Here is a 17,009-nt window from a genome sequence, read left to right as displayed (position 1 = left end):
CAGAAAAAAAGACTTTGATTAAGGTTTGCTCCCTGCATGTGGATAAAGACATAATTCTATGTATCGTGGCTGGTTAAAGGGTTTAAATCCTTTTTTTCTGGTTTATCGCCAATTTCATTATTATTACCACCTGCAAAAACTGTTGTGGCTGTTGTCCAAGTTGTGCTTGAGTTTGCTGCTGAACTGACTGAAGCTGCTGCTGCTGTTGGTCTTGCTGGTTCTGCTGCTGAGGAGTAATGGAAATGGTTTGTGGTTGTTGCTGCTGCTGGGTAGCAAAAGTTGGGTAGGCAGTTACCACTGGACCCATGAACATGGTGCTGGGAACCATGACTGCTCCACAAGCCACTGGCGTGGTCACCAGTTTAGTTACTATTTGTTGAGCTTGAGAAAACCTGTAAAACACATTTAAACGAGGTATTAAAATAAAATGTTCAGGACCAAGAAAAGCAAATAAATATAAATAAGTAAAACGTGACAAAAACTAGGAAACTGGTCACTAGAAAAATTAAGGGGGGGGGGGGGGGTTCCACTGCTGAATTTCTGAAAATGCTAGTTCTCTGGCTGTCGTGTTGAATCTTTGGATTAAAAGTTTTTCTAAATCACCTAACCAGACAAAAGTATGCCGATTGGGAGTTTTACTTTTTCCTCACGGACTTGTAGCAGCCTAACCATTTATTTTATTAAGAAGACAACAAACACCCAATAGTTCAGGGGTAACTCAACCCAAGGTCAATGGTGTCAAACCAGGGAAGTGCATGCCCATGCTTTGGGATGGTGGGTCAGGATTGCGAGCAACGGGTTGCCTACTTGCCATCCCAGAGCATCAGTGCGCATTGAACAGGCAGCGGAGGAAGCAGGCGGCAGTAAAGCGAGCAGGAGCCGCATAAGCCAATGCCTCCTCTGTAGTGCCAGCTCATGTCCCATGTGGAGTGATACCAAGAGCATTTTACCTGGGATTTTTCTAGCAGCCTGAAGAGAGATGGCAGCAGAAGCTGGAAGAGGAAAAGTTCAGTGTAATAAAAATCACATACACTGCACTTATTCAATGGCCATATTGGCACTTATTATAAAAAAAAAAAGGGTTAATGGGCTGCTTCCAGACTGATCCACATGTGCAGGGCAGTAAACCTGCGGCTTTCCTGTGGGTTAGCTGTACTGAGACAGACTTCGATTATATCCTTTCGAGTATGATGTGCTTGCTGAAAGTGAACCAAAACTCTTGAATGCAGAAAGTGCACCACCCCCTCAAGATGTAATAAAAGTTTATAGCTCAACCCAGCTAACCTGCAGGAAAGCTGCAGGTGCACTGAACGGTACCCGTTGTGCGGGTACACCGCTGCACATTGGTGTGAAAGTATCCTTATAGGGGGTTCAGGACAATAAGGTTTTTTTTACATTTGTGGTTTGGGGGAGGGGGGGGGGGGTGTTAAAACCCTACAGTTCACTGTGGCCCACAAATCACTTAAGAGGCACCCCACCAATAGCGGATTTTCGCATTCTGGAAAAATGTTTCCTTTATCTACTCTTAAACGTTAAACACTAACAGCATTTACAAAAAAAAAAAAAAAAACACCACCATCCTCTGCAATTGGTAATAGTTTATATGGTCTTTCCTGTTTGCTGCTCTTTTTAGGGGATGAAGACGAAAAGAGCCCCTGCTCACTATTCATATGGACCTAATCTCAATGTCTGAGACAATATTCAGTGCACTCTGACAAGGCTGAAGATCCTTCAGCTATGCAGCAAGGGGTGGGGAGAGGAAAGCATAGACTTTCCTTTTGAAAGCAAAACACATAAGGAATGAAATGGTACATGTAATTTCATCTCATGTTACAAAGGTTTGCCAAATTTACCTGATTTGTCTGTCCTGGGAAAATGTGGCAACAGCAGGCCCCTGGCTAGTCTGCTGCCTATTGGATGGCATTTGTACCATGTTAGCAGTAGATGGCTGTGAGATCACCATGGTGTTGTAGAGAGGAGCAGCCAGTGACCCCGGTGTCTGGCTGGACATCGACGTCTGCTGAGAGTGCCCACTGTGCATGTTCTGCTGTCCCTGCTGGAACACGAGATACATTTACTTTTTATGTTATGTAGAATATATAATTAGACATTAGTCAAAAGGAGGGCACTGTAAATAGTGCAGCATTAAAATGTTATAATACATGTTATCTGTACAACAAAAACATTTATAGCTCCTGAAAAACTTTATTCCCTCTGGAGAAGAGGAGAAGAGACGCTTGAGAGGGGATATGATTTCAATTTACAAATACCATACTGGTGACCTCACAATAGGGATAACTTTTTTGCGGAAGGGAGTTTAACAAAAGAAAAAATTACAGCGCACATATGCAAAAAAAACGACATTTAGCGCCTGCAAGGTTATTCAAAACCCCTGAACATTTTCAAAAAACATGGGGATTTGGTCACACCATATTGCTATATGGTGCTTAAGCCCACTTACTTCGACAAAGTACCCCATTATTAGTGGGTCCTACACTATCCACAGAATGGAAAAGCATGCTTCTCTGAACTACAGCTTACATTATTGCAAAACAGCTTGAATGTTCAATATACCATGCGCAAATATGCAAGCGCTACCGTACATTACAACACTAGAGCTCATATGCAGTTTTCTTCAGTGTGGTAAGACAAGAAGTCATCTGTGGGTAGGGCAAGCTGACAGAATTATAAATTCAATTTAGTTAGGGTCCTGCTACTTTATGAGATTACTTCGTAACGATTTCCAAAAGGTTTATTTAAACTACTTATGAATTTGAAGCCACTGGTACCTTACAGTTTAGTTCTGTCTGTAAACAAATATAGGACAAGGTAATACGGATGGGGGGGGGGGGGGGGGCCCATATACATGTGAACACCCATATAATTTTACCTGGCTGGTGTTTTGCAAAGGCTGTTGTTGCATCATGTGGGGGCCTCCCATGTGGCTGGTGTTCAGGCCTCCCTGTAGCTGGTTGGTTTGAACCACCTGACCCTGCATGGTAAGCTGTGGCAGTTGTTGCATGTTGGAGTTGTTTCCAGAGGATGTCTGCACCGGCCCAAAGTTTAGACTAGGCGTAGACTGCTGCAAAAACATCTTAAAAAAAGAACAAAGGAACATTCTAACCTTGAATCAAACATTATTATATTTAATGTCATACAATGCACAATAAAAAAAAAAAGGAAGAATGTTGGATTACAAAAAAAACTGAATAAACAAACATGCATACTCGCCTCCATTCTGTAGCATCCGCATGACGCTTCAGCAGTCCCACATAGGCTCCAAGACCAAGAGCCGTTTAATCACATGAGCAATAATCAGTCATGACTTCTGGCACTGGATAACACCGTTGGTCACTGCACACAAATCTGCGGCTCTAGCGCCAACTACAGTGACAGGCTGAGGAATGGGAGGAAATAGCTGGCTCCAGTTCTCCTCAACATGCTAAAAGGTGGAGCCAGCTATCAATCAGGCAGACAGGTGGTCCTGAGCCCAGTGCTGCTCTGCCACATCAGTTGATAGCAATAGCCTGCTATCAGATGACTCTAAGTCACAGGAGTACAACAGTAAATGTGACCCACAGTCAGCTGTAACCCTAAGGAAAGGTATGGCCAAAAAAAGTATTCGTCTTGCGATTGTGGAAAATTCTTAAAGCTTATTCCTAACCGATAAGGAACAAATTAACGATAATCTGATCTAGATTATATATATTTTAACCGCTACTGCACAGCAATCTCCACACGTTGCCTGCTCTTACCCTCATCTCGCTACTCCTCCATGGGAATCCAATACCATCACCCCCACCAATACTTGGTACAGCCAGGTATGGAGCATACACGTACACATATAGATGATGGCGGTGGTCTCAGCGGGGGGCAACGATAGTTTTGAGAAACTATTAAATAAGCACCTGAACAACCGCAACATACAGGGATATACAATGTACAATCACACACACATAGGTTGGACTTGATGGACTTGTGTCTTTTTTTCGACCTCACCTAATATGTAACTATGTACGGCCTCCATGCAGTCCTAGGTCTCTGTTGCCTCTCTGAGAAAATAAATATCTGCTTAGGCATGTAAGGGGCTCCAGCAATAAAAGCAGAAGGTACCTTACATGTCTGCCATGCATCGTCAGGCTAACATCCTTTTTTCCCCCACTACTGGGTCTCTTTAAAGTGGTTGTAAACCCTTACAAACCACTTTGACCTATAGGTAAGCCTAGATTAAGGCTTACCTGTAGGTCCAAGAAATATATCCTAAACCTATACGGTTTAGGAGATATTTACCTGAAGACAGCCACCGCTGTCTACAGCGCATGCGACGTAGACAGCGGCGCACAGACGCACTGGGTAAGCCGCAGATTGCGGCGATATGCCGCGAGTGTCATCGCTGCTCCGGCGAAAACACAGCGCTGGAGCAGCAAGACCCACCAAGAAGATGGACGCTCGGAACTACAGGGGGACAGCGGTGACTTCGCTGGCTCCTGTGTCAGGTAAGTGACACATAATGGACTACTATGTGATGCATAGTAGTCCATTATGCTTTACCTTTGCAGGGAATCAAAGAGGATGTACACCCATCAGGGTTTACTTCCTCTTTAACTCTTTGTAAATGAATGAGGTTTGTTTCTTTGACCCAGGTCTACCTATGTTTAACTGCATGGCCTCTTTGTTTACATAGTAAATTATTGTGTTGTATCTCATTTGTTTAAAGGCATTGAAGAGTTTCAAATATTTTTTGTTTTAATTATTAGTGTACCGCAACATTCTGTTGAATCACAAATTTGGGAGTGCTAATGTGACTGCATGTGGATCGCTCTATTCTCTTGGTTTGTGTCAGATCTAATAACTGTTCAGTTCTCACCTGCAGGGCACTAGACTGGGACACCCAGAGTTTGTGGGATATTTAGTTTCTTCACAGGAAGTGTTAGTTCTTCCTACAACTAACATACAGAGGTCATGTGGAACATGTGTAGAGCCAAGTGGCAATCCTTATGCTTGAACACAAACTGTTGACCCAGGAATGTGAGGATTTACTCTACTATAGGCTGTGCATACAGGGCAACAAATGACAGTATGAAACTACAGGATCAATGCACAGCTTATACAGGTGAAAACACAAGATGCAGGTAGGAAGGTTTATAATGCCTCTTACGCATTACTTGGCCTTTACTGAGTGAGAACGCCCACTTATAGACAGCAATTCTCTTACTGTTCTGACCGTAATTACCAGGCCTGTGTTGATAAAAGTCAGTAGAAAATGTAAGCGTTCAGAGTAATTTTAACAAAACTGCTAAATGATGGATTGAAGTTAGACACTTCAGGATGGCTAGTAAAGCTTAGAGGCTACATTCCTGTAGATAAATGCAGAGAAACAGCAATGAGGCTTATGTCTAGCTATGTTAGAGAGTGCAGTGGAAAGCAGTCATGAAAATGTCATTACAATAAAAGTGACAACCAAGTATGTAGCATTGCTTTTTACCTGGAAGCCTTGCCCATGGACCATCTGCAGCTGTTCCTGGATTTTTCGCAGCTCCTCCTGTTGTCGATGAATATTCTCTTCTATCATCCGTGTCCTTTGTTCCAGTTGGTCCTTTAAGTGCTTCATGGCTCCAAATTGTGCCGTGAACTGAAAAATGGGCTACAGGTCAAGAAAATATAATAAATGTTTAATATATAAAAACGGACCCATCAGACATTCAGCTTACCTAGTCCATAAAACCAGTTTTTAATTTGAGGCCGTAAAGACAATTAAAAAAAAATGTAATATATATATACCGTATATACTCGAGTATAGGCCGACCCGAATATAAGCCGAGGCCCCCAATTTACCCCCAAAAAAACTGGCAAACTTATTGACTCGTGTATAAGCCGAGGGTGAGACATGCCTGTCCATCCCTGTGTGTGTGTCCGTCCATCCCTGTGTGTGTGTCCGTCCATCCCTGTGTGTGTGTCCGTCCATCCCTGTGTGTGTGTCCGTCCATCCCTGTGTGTGTGTCCGTCCATCCCTGTGTGTGTGTCCGTCCATCCCTGTGTGTGTGTCCGTCCATCCCTGTGTGTCCGTCCATCCCTGTGTGTCCGTCCATCCATCCCTGTGTGTGTGTGTGTCCATCCATCCATCCATCCCTGTGTGTGTGTGTCTCCATCCATCCATCCATCCATCCCTGTGTGTGTGTCTCCATCCATCCATCCCTGTGTGTGTCTCCATCCATCCACCCATCCCTGTGTGTGTCTCCATCCATCCACCCATCCCTGTGTGTGTGTGTATCCGTGTGTGTGTGTGTGTGTGTGTGTGTGTGTGTGTGTGTGTGTGTGTGTGTGTGTGTGTGTGTGTGTGTGTGTCCAGCCTACCTTTGTCCCGAGCCTCCGTCCCGTGCCTTGCCTCCTTGCCTCCGTCCCGTCCCGTGCCGTGCCTTGCCGTCGTGTCGTGCCTTGCCTTGCCTTGCCTCCGTCCCGTGCCTTGCCTTGCCTCCGTCCCGTGCCCTCTTCATCGGCGCCTCGGCGGCCATTGTAAAATTCAAAAGCCGCGCCTCCTCCTTCGCCTGTGATAGGCGGAACACTGAATTTCCCAGCAGCCTGTGTTCCGCCTATCACTGACATCGTATCATCCTCGTCCGTAGTACGAGGATGATACGATGTCCGTGATAGGCGGAACACAGGCTGCTGGGAAATTCAGTGTTCCGCCTATCACAGGCGAAGGCGGAGCCGGAGGCGCGGCTTTTGAATTGTAGAATGGCCGCTGTCTGTCTGCTCGACACGCTGATCGAGCGGGCAGACAGCGATGACTCGAGTATAAGCCGAGGGGGGCACTTTCAGCCTCAAAAAAGAGGCTGAAAATCTCGGCTTATACTCGAGTATATACGGTATATATATATATATATATATATATATATATATAACAATCCTTCTCCTGCATTAAGAAGGGAATCTTGCATCACTGCTTGTTGGTTGCATGTGCTCCTCCCCATATCCTTGAGTGGACCCAAATACTCAATGACATTATGGCAATGGAGATTCGTGTAGCAAAAGATAGCATGGACCCATAAATAGTCCGCACTACATGGACTTGTTAAAGGACCTATAGAGACTCCGACAACTTTCATGCTTTGGTATCTCAGTAATCCAACTGTACCCATTTTACTTATGCTTTTTGTTTATTTCTGAACGTTTCCAGGTATTAGAGCTCCTTTGAGGGATCTTCAATTTATTTTTATAGTTTTCCTTCCCCCCTGCCTGTTTCCTTTCTGCTTCTCCTACTTTTAAATGTATCTATTGCTATCTGGACATGTTAAGTTATTTAGCTGATCATTTCTGAAATACGGCAACTTTACCGCGTATATCTTTTTGTGAGGTTTAGTTTCTTTTTCTTCCAGTTTTTTATGAGATTCTTTCACAAACTACTATAGTTATTTTGCTGTTACAGACACATACTTTTGTATACCGATCTTTCCTTAAAGGTACATCTGAGCTTTCCATTGTTTATTGTCCATATTGTCTTTTCTTGGAATCTTACTTTACTACACTGTAATATACTCTGATTTTGTACTACGGCATGTTTTTTCTGTTCCTTGTAATAACTTGAATAAACATTTGACTAAAAAGATAAAACAAGAATGGTACTAAATACATACACAAGACAAAACATAATATATTAAGATGTCCAATGTTATTAATCATGACTAGTTGAACTGGGAAGCAAAATAAATGAGGATTCAAAACATGTGCAAGTGCCAAGACTGTCTTTCAATGTTTTGGACCAGCTAATGCATGGATATGAAGTGTGACAGCAAATGTGCTGTGGTATAAGCTCACTGGGCCCTATTAGGCTGACCACATAAAACTAATAAAAAAAACAGAGCCAATTCTACTTACCTGTGTCATCCCAGGCTGTAAGATGGCAGTAGCTTGTTGCTTCTGTACTGGCTGTGTTAATGACTGGTTAAGAGACTGGGAGCTTATTGACTGGAAATAAAACAAAAATGACTGCTGTTAATCTGAATATTTGCATACAAAAAGCATAACAGTCCATCCAAGACTAATAATTCTGTTTTTGATAAAAGCTAAAAAGGGTAAAACCACTTTTACAGTCTTTAATACGTCTCCAGGATTCAAGTGACAAGATCTGCACAACCGCCACAGCCTCTGTAAAGTGGCCCCACTCTCCCTGATGTGAAAGTTTATATTATGGACAATACAACAAAAGGCATGTGAATAGGGCAGAAACAGAGACAAGTACTATGGCACACTGCTGGAGTCTAAGAGATGTAAGAAGTCAGCCAAGACAAGATCACATCCTGAACTGAAATATCACTTTTGGGTGGACAAACATCTCTACCAACAATAAGCTTTTAAAAATATTCCCCATTAGTCAGTTACAATTCACCACTGCAGCAAGGGAACAAAATATTTCAAAGCACATTTGTTATTACAGATGAAGAACATTTCTTGGAGACTAAATTTAACAGCCACCACGCACTCATCCATTCAGGCCCATACATGTTGCATTTTCATTGATAAGGGGCCTTGCAGAGTGGAACTGAAAAAAAAAAAAAAATGCTATGTCTCAAACAGACTTGCCTGCCAGTTTACAATCTTTTTTAGAATGCACACCTCTCAGTGTACATTCCCAGCACACCTTGGTGACAGAATAAATCAACTCCTGTATGCATTTGAGGTAAATGCATCCTTACAAGCCAACCAAGACGGCCAATGATAGTTAACTGAAAAAAGACCAGGGTAAAGATATTGGCACCAGTCAGGGAGTAAGGAGAGGTCATTTTAGTGCCACTTTAAATTAACAACTGCTTATAAATTGAAGAAATCAGCTTAAAAAGAGGAAGTAAAGGCTCTTAAAAAAAAAAAAAAAAAAAAATACACCCTGCAAGGCAAAAGCATAATGAGATCGAAGCCCCAGCATCGGCCCTCGTTCACCTCCTCTGATACCACCATCTATCCCAGAGTGACTTCCGGGTATCGCGGCTTTGGTGTTGTGACTTGCCGGAGCCGCAATGACGTCACTTCCGCACATGCGCTGCCACTAACTGCATGATCGCCGTTAAAAAAGGCACGCTCAGTGCGCCTGATGTCTACGGCACATGCGCCGTAGACATCAGTGCCGCTATTCCTGCAAATATCTCCTAAACCTTTTAGGAGATATTTGCACATACAGGTAAACCTTAATCTAGGCTTACCTGTAAGTTAAAGTGGTTGTAATGGGTTTACAACCACTTTAAGGGATCGGTCACTGGGGAAAAATAAAACCAACAACTTGGAGAGAGAACCAGACACATCTTTGCTTTTATATAGTACTGAAACAGCGTGCCGAGTATGGGGACCTCAGAAGGAAAGAAAAGGGGCTACATGAGAACTGAAGAAGAGAACACTGGGCACTGGAAGAAAGGACCATATCACACTAGTGGTTCCTGTGGTTACCAACAACCTGCCAGCGACAGGATATCTATACAGGGCTAAAAATAATAGAAAAAAAAGATGTATAGACTAGAGCTGCACGATTCTGGCTAAAATGAGAATCAAGATATTTTTGCTTAGACGATAGATCACAATTCTCTCACGATTCTCACGGCGCAACATCATCTTTCACATTAAAACATGTGAAAGACCGCTGGGAAAATACAGTGCGACAAAATATTGCAGAAATTTACATTTTATTCCCTAGGGTCTCTGCTAAAATATATATGTTTGGGGGTTCCAAGTAATTTTCTAGCAAAAAATATTGATTTTAACTTAAAGTGGATGTAAACCCAATTTATGTAGAGTATAAGATTTCCTATCATTTGAGCCCAGTCTTGCCACAAAGAGTTAATCCAGCTCTGAGCAATCATCTCATTGTTCAGTGAGATAAATCTTGACAAACAGAGAAAAACATTGTCAAATGCTCCCCCTTGCTGTGGGGGACAGCTGATTTACACATCTCGTGCACTAGCCTAAGAGACACGCATTATTTTTTAATTCCCTCCCACTCCTTTCTTCTGCTGCTCTGCCAGGATTGGATGTTCCCCACCTCAGCATAATTGGGCATGCTGAAGTCATGTGGTTACTTTCCTGTCTTTTCACTGGATGTTAGAGATCACAGCAGAAGTTCAGTGTAAGAAATACACAGGAAAAAATGCATATTGACAAGGGGAGTGTAGAGGTGGGCAGGGAGTCTACTGACATCATGACTCCACCCACCGAGCTCCAGACAACTGACCCACCCACAGAAGCTGCAGTTTTTTGGTTCTCATAACAGACAGAGGGGAGACATTTGACAGGTAGGGATACATGCAGGAGGCATGTATCTCCTTATAGATAACCCCTATGGCAGTAGTTTGGAAAGGATGACATTGGGTTTACATTCACTTTAACAAGTGTCAGAAAAAGATTTAGACTTTAAGTGGTTAAACTTCCTGCATTTACACATTGTTAAAAACTTGGCAGACTGCTTGTATTTTTTCTTTACACTCAAGTTTATTCCTTTGATCTAAGGAGGAAGAGTTAGTTAAAACGTTTCATGTTAAAAACTTGGCAGACTCCCCGATGTTTTCCATTTGACAGCTGAGTGAGCAGAAAAGTCTTTCCACTTGTTATATGAAAGAATCAGCAAACTCTGCATTAGAGATCGTCAGGGGAGTTGAATCGAGATCATTTTTTTTTTAACGATTAATTGTGCAGCTCTAGTATAGACTCGCAATAAAATCCTTTTCATGAAGTCCATTGAGGGACACAAATTCAGATACTGTCAGGTTATACGGCTGCCTCTACTGGAGGGAGGACTGGACACTGGTAAAATATAGTAGGCCATCCCAGAATATCTCCCCAGAATGCCCAATTTTGTAACAAGCACTAACAAGAAAATGAATCAAACATGGAAAGTGGGACCTGTGTTCCCACTATCCATGGGACTTTTTTATTTTTTTTTAATTTATAGACTTGAACAAGAGCACGGAGAAATATCAAACGGTTCACATAATAAAATTACATCATAATTGTCTGGGAGGACAACATAAATTAAGCCTACAGAAGAGACAAATTCACAAAATGTACAACGAAAGCACCTCATCCACTACTAGAACGTGTAGTGCCTCGAGAGGCAATGCAAAGCTACATTGCACCAACTGTAGCAATCATGTTAGGCCAACAATTTCTTACCCAAATTAGACAAGAAAAGGATTTTACAGAGTTCAAAATTCCTATTTTCTTTCTTGTCTATTTAGGGACACAGGAATTTGGATACCATCAGGAGGTCCTATAGCAGTGCTGCTGAAGGGTGGGCAATGCACCAACTATCAACATGCCCGGTGAAAAAGAACTGGGCACTGCCTGCAGCCTAAGAACTACCCGAAGGACCAATTTGCAAAGCTGAAACAAGAAGAGGCCGAGCCCCCTACTAGATAGGGCAACCAGCCAACAAGACTAGTGGGAGGGAATGGCAAAACAACCTGATGCTCTAGAGAACAAAAAAGTAAAGGTCACCACCAGGGGGAATAATTAAACATAGTAGGGAACACCAGAACTGAAGCAGTGAGAAGCCAACCATCCAAAAGCCACCAAAACAGGTAAAAACAATAAATTCCTATGTAGGGAAGAAAGACCCACAATCTGATGTTGTCAACAAAAAATGGATTCAAGCCCCTGGAAAGACCAGGTCCTGGTCAGGAAGACCAACAGGTTTAAGCAGGAAGGCCCAGAGCCTTTTAATCCTGACCTCCTTGGTTTAGAAACAAAAACTCTGTTAAAATTAACTGTGTAGCTAGACAACTAACCTTGTTATTTTGAGACTTATAGGGGAAAAATATGAGAATAGGCTAGAACATAACAGCCTGTGGAGAGTCTGCCAGAGAACTCTGGAATTCGACATGATATACCGTATAGGGGTAGGGTGCATGGGAAGGAGGTGGAAGTAATCCCTTAGCCCCAGACTGGAGAGATGGAAACAAGACCAGGGAGCATGAATCTAATACAGATGCCTCCAAGGTAACTCCAGAGGGGGAGCCATCTGAAGAACAATTCTGCCTATTCCTGACCTAAAGTTCAAGAACTAGGAATGTTCCTGATCCCTTAGATCCAGCAAATCATCAGCTTCCATGAAACAAGGAACTGAAATCTTAGCAATAGTGAGGAACATTGGCCCGACTGAATAAAAAACAATGGAAAGCTCCCGAAAGCTCTTTAAGAGGCTGCAAATCAGCCAAGGAGGTAAGATCTAACTTCACGTGGACAGGTACTCCCATGGTGTTATTACCTGTTACTGTCAGAGGACACATCAGCAGGAGACCTGTTTAAAAGGATTTTCCCCTAAAGGGATAAGTACAGGTTGACTTAAGTTGGCAACTAAAAGTTGACTTAAGAGGGCAGAGGGTCCGCCTAAAGAGTGGAGAAACTGGTAAATAAAAAGTACCACTGAGGGACTTAATTTCCCCAAGAGAATGCAATTTTTCTGAGGAAGAAAATGGTGCCAGATAAGGCACAGTTTCTTCATCTACTTCTATAGTAGGTGCTGAACTGAAAACTACCCAATGACCTGCAAGAACTCACAATCAGTCCTCCACTTGCAGAAGTGGGAGTGTACCTTCATGCAGGAGTTTTTTGAGATGGCTTGGCTAGTTTCTGACCTCTAGCCTTGCGAGCTGTCAGGGTCAAGCTTTGAGGGTTTGGGCGCACCTACTGTAGACATAGATGACGAGACTCAGCTGACCTCTTACTTTAAGGCAGGTGTACTCTCTGGCCTCCTGTGGAATCCTTAATGATGGCATCAAATGTAGGTCCAATGAGACAAAATTCCTCAAAGGCTAATCAGGTCAGACACTGTTTGGACATGACATCCGTGTCCTAGCACCTAACTAGGGTGCTTAGCATATTTGTACAGACAGATGCAGGACACAAGTCTGAATACTTACAATAAGCCAGCACAACGGGATTTTAAGGCTCCAGACATTTTTCCTATGTGCTTCTATAACAAGAGTACCTTCGATTTGGAAAAATCCTTTTTAAAGGATCTAGCCCATTCTGCCAGATTTGGACAGATTGGGGGCACACCGAACACAGGACATTGGGCAGAGAAACCTTAGACTTAGGGAGGGATTCCAATTGCTGCTCAGCGGAATCTGAATTGTAAGCATGCCCTCTACAGGTTTAGTGGACCTCAGGCAGATCAAAAACAGACTCTGGAGAGAAAGGCACATAAGGGCACTTAGAGTCTAAGAACAGAATCCAAGAGGTATTGGCCACAAAATATTGTGCAACTACAGTAGAGGCTCCCAATGACAGATTAAGGAAGGCTCTGAGAGAAACCAAACATAGGTTCACTTGATTCAAGAAGTCCGGGCCCTCAGAGGGTACAGAGTAAATGTTCCTGGAACCATAGGATAGAAAGTGTAAAATGGGGGTCAGCAGGACTATTCAATCTGCCTAGCTGCAGACACATTATGCACTAATGCAACTAGGCTCAAAACAAGAGGCAAGGCCTCAGGTACCCACAAACCTGGGTAGCTGGTGACTGTGGAGGGTCAGATAACCGGAGGTGATTAGGTCACTGTAGGCGAGCAGTAGGAACAGACTAAAGATCGGAGTTCCTTGTGGTGCTTTTGCAAAGCAGGAGCAACAGCAGGACAATGCTTCCTCCCATGGAAAGAGAGCACATGACACTTCAGTCAGGTGTTGTCAGCGCTCAGTCTCCCATCGTTTACCCTTTTCACGGTTATACTGGTGGTAACACAAAGGGAACTCAAACAATGAGGTAGCCCCCAATGCTCAGCCCAAACTGCCTACTCAGAGTGTCTTCAAAAACTGGACAAGTGCTGAGAAATTGCTCTGGCTCTTTTACCAGTACTTAGAGCATGGAAAGCATTATAAATGTGTTGAAGGTCAAATTCCAGGCTAACCCGCATGTTTAGTCAAGCGGAGCCTGGGCACAGCACTCCAAAGTTAGACTGAGGAAAGGCTCATCCAAATCAATGCCGGGTTGAGACCAGCAGCGATATAATGTGTAATCTTGATATCAATAGAATAATTCAAAAAGAAAAAACGAAAGAAAAAAAAAAAAAGCTAGCAAAGATTGGTCAGATTTTTCTCAGCAGCGCAGGAGAAACAATGTCTGTCCTCCTAACAGATAAGCAAATAAGGCATGCTGGCTAGAGGAAGGATTATCCTGGGCTGGCCTACATTTTTTTTTGTTTGTCAGGGTCTAAACATCCTGTAGGCAACAATATAACAGGACAATGTCTGAATTTCAGTGTCCTTCAATGAATGGAAAAAAATAACAACAAAAAACAAAAAAAAAAAAAACAACAATAACTGGTTTCTAAGGGTCAATTACTTGCTCGTTGGATGAGAGACATCACACCTTCCCTTGTGACAGATATTCTTTAGGGTTTGCAGCAGCAAGAAAGTGATGCCTTACTCATCCAGCTAGCGAGTCAAAAGACACATAGAAGCGAGTATTTTTTCTGTAGTTTTTCGTTTCAATCTTTTTTATTAAGATTTCAAATAGTAATAGGACACTGTATGTAAAAACAAAGTCAAGTACAAACTAGAACTGTCAGCATAATCAGTGTACGAACAGTGGTGACCATAACATAAGTGGAGAATGAGGAGGTTCAAGCATGGACCCACAATAGTCTATAATCAGGTATGAGAAGCTACTTCGAAGTGATTTACCATGAAAGAGACCAATGTAGCATAACATATGAAGCCACAGGGTCCTAAAGTATTTACGCCCCTTTAAATTTTCCACATTTTTTCATGTTCCAACCAAAAACATAAAATGTATTTTATTGGGATTTTATGTGTTAGACCAACACAAAGTGGCACATAATTGTGAAGTGAAAGGAAAATGATAAATGCTTTTCAAAGTTTTTTTTTTACAAATAAAGATCTGAAAAGTGCAGCACGCATTTGTACTCCATCTTCATGAGTCAATACTTTGTAGAACCACCTTTCGCTGTAATTACAGCTGCAAGTCTTTTTGGGTATGTCTCTACCAGCTTTGCACATCTAGAGTGACATTTTTGCCCATTCTTTACAAAATAGCTCAAGCTGTCAGATTGGAAAGAGTCTGAACAGAATTTTTCAAGCCTTGTCACAGATTCTAAATTGGATTGAGATCTGGACTTGGACTGGGCCATTCTAACACATGAATATGCATTGTATCTCTGGCTGTATTGTTTAGGGTTGTTGTCCTGCTGAAAGGTGAACCTCCGCCCCTTCTAAGATTGACCTTTATTTGGCTCCATCGATCTTCCTATCAACTCTGTTGATGCTTCCCTGTCCCTGCTGAAGAAAAGGATCCCCACAACATGACGCTGCCACCATGTTTAATGGTGGGAAGTGTGTGTTCAGGGTGATGGATAGTGCAAGTTTCCCACCACACAAAGCATTTTGCTTTTAGGCCATAAAGTACAATTTTGGTCTTGTCTGACCAGAGCACCACCTTCCACATGCTTGGCTTCTCGCAAACTGCAAACAGGACTTCGTATGGCTCGCTTTCAGCAATGGTTTTCTTCTTGCCACTCTTCCATAAAGGCCAGATTTGTGGAGTGCACGACTAATAGTTGTCCTGTGGACAGATTCTCCCACCTGAGCTGTGGATCTCTGCACTCCTCCAGAGTTACCATGGGCATCTTGGCTGCATCTCTGATTAATACTCTCCTTGCCCGTCCTGTGAGTTTAGGTGAATGGCCATGTCTTGGTAAGATTATGGATTAAACACTGCTCTGTCAGATGTTCAAAGCTTGGGATATTTTATATCCTAACCCGGCTTTAACCACTGACCAGGCCATTTTTTGCGATACAGCACTGCATTAATTTAACTGACAATTTCGTGGTTGTGCAGCACTGTAAACAAATAAAATTGATGCCTTTTTTTCCCCCCACAAATAGAGCTTACATTTGGTGGTATTTTTGGGATATGAAAAAAAAAAAAAAAAAAAAAAAAAGGAGAATGAAAATTTTAAATAAAAACAAACAATATTTTTTATTTTTCGCTATAAAACATACCCAATAAAAAAATTGTAAAAAGTGTAACTTCATCAGTTTAGGCCAATATGCTATACAGTAGGTGACCGCGATATTGTGTCAATCTCGCCGCTTCTAGCAGCAAAATTGACACCCTACGAGCTCCGTCGTGTGAGCCAGCGCCGAGCTGGCTCGCATCGGGAAAGGAAAAATTTTCCTTTCCCGATAAGTGACAAGCATCGCTGGCCGGGTTGACACTGGTGCGGGGATCCAAATTGGATTCCCGCCAATACCAGGCACTGTGTTTGTTATGAATCCTAAGGGAGAACTCCACGTCAAATGTAAAAAAAAAAAAAACCAGCGTGGGTTCCCCCTTGGGAGGCATACCAGGCCCTTAGGTCCGGTAGGGGTTTTAAGGGGAATCCCCTTCGCCGAAAAAACCGGCGTGGGGTCCCCCCCCAAAATCCATACCAGACCCCTATCCGAGCACGCAGCCCGGCCGGCAAGGAAAGGGGGTGGGGATGAGCGAGTGCCCCCCCTCCTGAGCCGTACCAGGCCGCATGCCCTCAACATGGGGGGTGCCTCGGGGAAGGGGGGGCCACGCGGCCCACCCACCCCAAAGCACCTTGTCCCCATGTGGATGAGGAGAAGGGCCTCTTCCCGACAACCCTGGCCGTTGGTTGTCGGGGTCTGCGGGCGGGGGGGCTTATCGGAATCCGGGAGCCCCCTTTAATAAGGGGGCCCCCCACCCTATGTGAATGAGTATGGGGTACAGTATACCCCTACCCATTCACCTGTGAAAAAAAAAAAAAAAAAAACACACAAGGGTTAAAATAGTTTATTGCACAGCTCCGGGGGTCTTCCATCTTCGGGGGTCTTCTCGCCGGACTCCTCCGCCATCTTCTGCTAGCTTATTTGCTAGCGGAGGAGCCCGGCTTTCTTCTTCGTCGCCGCCGCCCTCTTCTTCCGACTTCGGGGGTCTTGTCCCCCTCTTCGGTTCTTCTTGCCGGGCCACCGCTTCTTCTTCCAGCTCTTTTACTAGCGGTGGCCGGTCT

At 43.3% G+C, this 17,009-nt stretch overlaps 1 protein-coding gene across 3 annotated transcripts in view; it reads right to left on the bottom strand.

The window, feature by feature from the left end:
• CLOCK (clock circadian regulator) overlaps window positions 1-17,009 on the bottom strand; it is a 188,924-nt gene that overhangs the window by 12,883 nt on the left and 159,032 nt on the right. For all 3 annotated transcript variants that reach the window (XM_077477469.1, XM_077477468.1, XM_077477470.1), the window contains 5 exons: window positions 7,876-7,965; window positions 5,486-5,644; window positions 2,891-3,094; window positions 1,854-2,056; window positions 131-392 (listed from right to left, as the gene is read on the bottom strand). In XM_077477469.1, the coding sequence (XP_077333595.1) occupies window positions 131-392; window positions 1,854-2,056; window positions 2,891-3,094; window positions 5,486-5,644; window positions 7,876-7,965 (918 nt within the window). The remainder of the gene's footprint in view (window positions 1-130; window positions 393-1,853; window positions 2,057-2,890; window positions 3,095-5,485; window positions 5,645-7,875; window positions 7,966-17,009) is intronic.

This window comes from Lithobates pipiens, unplaced genomic scaffold, assembly GCF_037356315.1.
Source record: "Lithobates pipiens isolate NorthernLeopardFrog02 unplaced genomic scaffold, aLitPip1_a1.2 Scaffold_13, whole genome shotgun sequence".
NCBI lineage: Eukaryota > Metazoa > Chordata > Amphibia > Anura > Ranidae > Lithobates > Lithobates pipiens.
Note: the sequence above shows the minus strand (reverse complement) of the source record. Positions and strands in the feature narration are given on the sequence as shown.